The sequence below is a fragment of the Octopus sinensis genome, linkage group LG10, assembly GCF_006345805.1.
Source record: "Octopus sinensis linkage group LG10, ASM634580v1, whole genome shotgun sequence".
Taxonomy (NCBI): Eukaryota; Metazoa; Mollusca; class Cephalopoda; order Octopoda; family Octopodidae; genus Octopus; species Octopus sinensis.
In genome coordinates, this window is record NC_043006.1 from 105255474 (window position 1) to 105260983 (window position 5510).

General features: G+C 33.6%; 1 protein-coding gene across 4 annotated transcripts in view; it reads right to left on the reverse strand.

The window, feature by feature from the left end:
* Window positions 1–1597: 1597 nt before the first annotated feature.
* The window catches only part of LOC115216302 (voltage-dependent calcium channel gamma-7 subunit-like), a 52350-nt gene continuing 48437 nt past the window's right edge, over window positions 1598–5510 (reverse strand). For all 4 annotated transcript variants that reach the window (XM_036506942.1, XM_029785504.2, XM_036506941.1 and 1 more), the window contains one exon: window positions 1598–2414. In XM_036506942.1, the coding sequence (XP_036362835.1) occupies window positions 2110–2414 (305 nt within the window). In that variant the 3' untranslated portion in view covers window positions 1598–2109. The remainder of the gene's footprint in view (window positions 2415–5510) is intronic.

Below are 5510 nucleotides of genomic sequence, written 5' to 3' on the forward strand. Positions count from 1 at the left end.
CCTGTCATAGCTAAGACCACATTTCAACGACTAGTTCTTTTCTTCAGGACCAGAAGAAGCTGCTTCATCCCTAGCAATTATTGACACTCTACAAAGCTTATGTGATGTCCAAAAGGGTGTTGCTCTCACATCAGATAGGGCACTGCTGCTGCAAACACAGACCTCATAGACCATCTAGAAAAAAGTTTCCTCATTAATTAACATAAAGTTACCCATTGGCAATCGCAAGCCGCTGACATAGGTGTCTTCTCTTCTCTCTCTCTCTCTCTCTCTCTCTCTCTCTCTCTATCTATCTATCTATCTGCCTTTTCCTCGCTACTATATCGGCCTTTGCTCCCCGATGCCACCTGCACAAATTGTACTCCTATTTAGACACTTCAGATATCTCGCCTCTCATCAACCTTGCCGTACCCAAACCAAGGTCCTATACTAATTATTTGACCCTATATCTTCGTCTCATATCGTCGGCTTTCTGGAACTCCCACAAAGTTAATGTATTTCCTGCAAATGTTGACTTACAATATTTCTAAAGGAACATTAATGGCATCAAATCCATCAACCTCGAAGAGTGTACAATGGCTACGGTCACTAACTCTTCCTCCATACCCAGAAATTTCAAGAAATATCTAAAACACCTCACCAATAACGTATATTTGACATTACTCAAAGCACCACATATCTCTTCTTCAGCTGCCATATTTATTGTTGTTGTAGTTTTTGTCTTTTTGTTATTGTTATAGTAAATGTTCTCGATTGCTCTTATTGTGGATGCTGCCGATGTTGCTATAATCCGGCTGCTTCAGCTAACAAAACATCAAGATATTATAAATATTATGTAGAAAACGTTGTAATTCTCTATCTCTCATCTATTCTCAAAGTCAAACAGAGATGATTAGGCCAAACTCTTTTCTCTTATTTTCCACCATCTATACTCTTTACTTGTTTTAGTCATTTGACTGTGGCCATGCTGGAGCACCGCCTTTAGTCGAGAAAATCGACCCTAGGACTTATTCTTTGTAAGCCTAGTACTTAACTATCGGACTCTTTTGCCGAACCGCCAAGTTACGGCGACGTAAACACACTAGCATCGGTTGTCAAGCGATGTTGGAGATGGCGACAAACAGAGACACAAACATATACACACACACACACACACACACATATATATATATATAATATATATATATATATATAACATATATATATATATATATATACATATATATATATATATACATATATAATATATATAGTATACATATATATAATTATATATTATACATATATATATACATATATATATAATATAAATATATATACATATATATATATATACATATCTATATACATATATATATATATAGATATATCATATTATATACATAATATATTATTATATATATATATATATATATATATATATATATATATACACGACGGCTTTTTTCCGTTTTCCTCAACCAGATCCACTCACAAGGCTTTGGTCGGCCCTAGGCTAAAGTAGAAGACACTTGCCTAAGGTGCCACGCAGTGGGACTGAACCCGGAACTATGTGGTTGGTAAGCAAGCTACTTACCACACAGCCACTCCTACGCTTATGTTTATTTTACAGATATAACGTTCTTTGATTTCTTACTTTACTCTTTGTATATATGTTCCCGATCTCAAATATTATAGAGATGGAATTAAGATTCTCTAACTTTCATGGCTGTCCTCATTAATAAATGCAGTAAATATTTAGTGGAGTAGGCAAAAAAAAGTTTGTAAAAAACATAGTTCTTAATCCGGAATTGAAACTGCATCACGGAACTGAACCTGATAATTATTTTTAGTGGGACTGATATATTTTGTTATTCGGATTCCGATGGGTCCTGGTCTCAAATTAATAACGAAAAGAGAATTAGGATTGTCTGGCTTTCATGCTGTCAATGTTCACGGCATTAATGATAAAGTGAAGTAGAAATGAAGATGAATATAGTTTATAGTCAGGAATAGAGACTCGTCATGGATTCAAAGCTGATAATTATTTTCAGTAGAATTCTGTTTAAATAGTAGAAATAACAGCATAACATTGTCGCTTATCTTTCTTACGCACTGACCAATCAAGTCTCATGATATAATGTTGAAATTTGGGTAACCAACGTTTTTCGGTTTACGTTGTTCTGGTGGAATTTTCTCTTCCAATCCGGGTATAATTTGGATCATGTCATCGAGACTGGAGTTTCGACGGAAGAATAAGTATATTCCTGCAACACCGGTGCCTTCTGCCAAAAAGAAACTGAATCCTGCTAGGAAAAATGACCAAGCGAATGAATAGGTGATTGTTGGGTGTTGTTGGTTGGCGGCAGGTAGATGCGATACTTCATCATTAACGGCTGAGATAAACATTATCAGTCCAGCTACCAAGGTAAGCCCTGTCGAACACAGATCAGAAATAATATTCACATTATTCATATATACCTTGATAAATACCCAGTATACCCATAAGGGTATCCAAGCTTGTTTGTGCATTTCTGTAAACAATCGTAAATATATGCGTTATGTGTGTATATGTATATGTATGCATATACATATATATGTGTGTGTGAGCATGTATATATATATAGGGAGAAATTAAGAAAAATCAACGAAAATGCACATTGTAAATAAAAAAGAAAAGGCTTTTTATGAAAGGTAACGACAGATATATACATTTAGATGGACCGAAGTAGTAATAAGTCATAAAAGTCATTATTATGAGATATTAAAAGTCAAAAAGCAAAGCATATATATATATATGTGTGTGGTGTTGTTGTGTGTGTGTGTGTGTGTATGTGTATATATAGATATATATACACACACACACATATATAATATATAATATATATATATATATACACACCACACACGCATATATATTATATACTATATATATATATATATATAATATATATATATATATATATATATATATATATACATATATATATATATTATATAACATTGTACGTATATAAATATATTAGATATATACATCAATTTCTACACACTCATATATATCTATATGTATATATATAGAGAGAAACAGCTTGTTTTAAATCTCTCAGCGAGAGATATACAGTAACAGTACGGAATAGTAAAGTTTATCTGCCAATAGAATGTGGCGGTCCCATAAGGGGTCTTGCGAACACTATACAGACACAGACTGCGTGTTGATAGCCTTCTGGAAAACATGCGGCCATGAAAGACCATAGGATAGCACCTAGAATATTACCTCCCGAGGCACAAATCCGGGCAAGGTTGCTTTATGGAAGACCAGTAGTCGCTCATGCATTCCAGCCTCTTCTCTCCACGCCACCGATGCTATCCAAGGGAAAAGCAAAGGCTGATACAGCTTGGCATCCGTGACATCGCAACTCATTTCTACAGCTGAGTGGACTCGAGCAACATGAAATGAAGTGTCTTGCTCAAGAACACAACACAGCCCGGTCCAGAAATCGAAAAGACTAGCTCATGACTGTAACCTCCGGGTCATGTGCCTTCATATATACGTATATATGTATCTCCGGCTGCACCTCTCCTACATACGGATCACTGTGGACTCTACTCTTGATGAGAAATCCTTGCAATACACCTCGACGTCAAAAAACCTTTGAACTTTACGGAAAACTTTTATTATTGCCATTAATTTATATTTATTTTTTATTTTTATACTTTCTAAAATTTCCTGTCTCGAAACATAAAAGACGTTTTCTATTCCTGAGCGTTATACTAATACATCTGTTTGTTTTGTACACCGCCTGTCTTCGTCGTTTGTTTCTTTCGTAAACTCTCCCTATATATCCTATCTACAGTTGGATAGATAGACAAATATAACAAAATAATTTGATAAAAAATTGTGAATTTTTGAATTATTTTTTGATATTTTACAAAAACAACAAACATTTTTTTTCTTAATGTATATATATGTATATATATACGCACACATACACTGTGGGCTGTAAGATGTAGAATGACATAACATGATACGTAAATACACTAAGTGCTCAATTCAAATTTGCATCTAAACTCCACCTTTACGAGCAGGGATGTGATGCTTGCCTAAAGGAAAATTACCTATAGGCAATGCGCCGATCGAGCTGGTATGTGTAAAAGAATAAACAACTAAAGGATAAAAGCATAAGCAGATACTGTAAATATATTTCGTCAGAATATGATCCATTTATATTTATATAACTTACTGAAGAGAAACGCAAGTACACCCAATCATACTCTATAATATATATATATATATATATATAATATATATATATATATCAGGCCTGGCCGAACGTCAGCTGACTGTAAATCAAAACCATTTAAACCTAAGAATTATTTATGTTTAACAATTGAATGAATGTAATAAAAACATCTAAATATCAAACAACATGAATTTTTTTCAAACTGAAGTCCTTCTTGAGCGACACATTTTCCCATTCGAATCGATACAGAATTACAGATAGTATTTATGGAATTTGATTTACTGTCGGGTGACTTTTTGGCCAATCCTGTGTATATCTATCTATCTATCTATCTATCTATCTTCTCTCTCACTCTCTCTCTCTCTCTCTCTATATATATATATATATATATATACATATATATAATATATATATATATATATATATATATATATATATATTATATATATATATACATATATATATATATACATATATTATATATATATATATTATAAGATATACATATCTATATATATACATTAATATATATATAATTAATCTATAGGGTGGCAAAAAATTTCGTAGAATTTATTTGCCACCAGCGGCCTAGTGGGAAAAATTAAATAGTCATAGACCATTTATAAGTTCAACATCACAATCAAGGAATGGCCATAATAGGCCATTCACCCACTAGAAATAACAGCCAAAGCTTCAACCGCAAAATAACATTAATTCCGCAAACCAGGAGAAATTAAAAAAACATTACCCTGTAATTTCTTATACGATGCACCGTTTCATCTATTGTTTAATGGTAAACTAACCTGATTAAATTAAATCAAGCCAATCTTCCATAGGCCGATAGATTCGTCAGTAAGACAGCCAGATCCGAGCAGATATTATCACGAGGCACCTCTATCCCTGCCTCGGCAATATCTGACCTAAAATTTTCAAATCATCGCACTCGCGCCAAATTTATCGGCGCAAATATAAGCCGCGCCGATTCATTACGGAATTAACCAGAAAATTCATAATTAATCAATATAGGGTGGCAAAAAATTTCGTAGAATTTATTTGCCACCAGCGGCCTAGTGGGAAAAAATTAAATAGTCATAGACCATTTATAAGTTCAACATCACAATCAAGGAATGGCCATAATAGGCCATTCACCCACTAGAAATAACAGCCAAAGCTTCAACCGCAAAATAACATTATTTTCTGGTTAAATAACATCAATTTTCTGGTTAATTCCGTAATGGAATCGGCGGCTTATATTTGCTGCCGATAAATTTGGCGCGAGTGCGATGATTT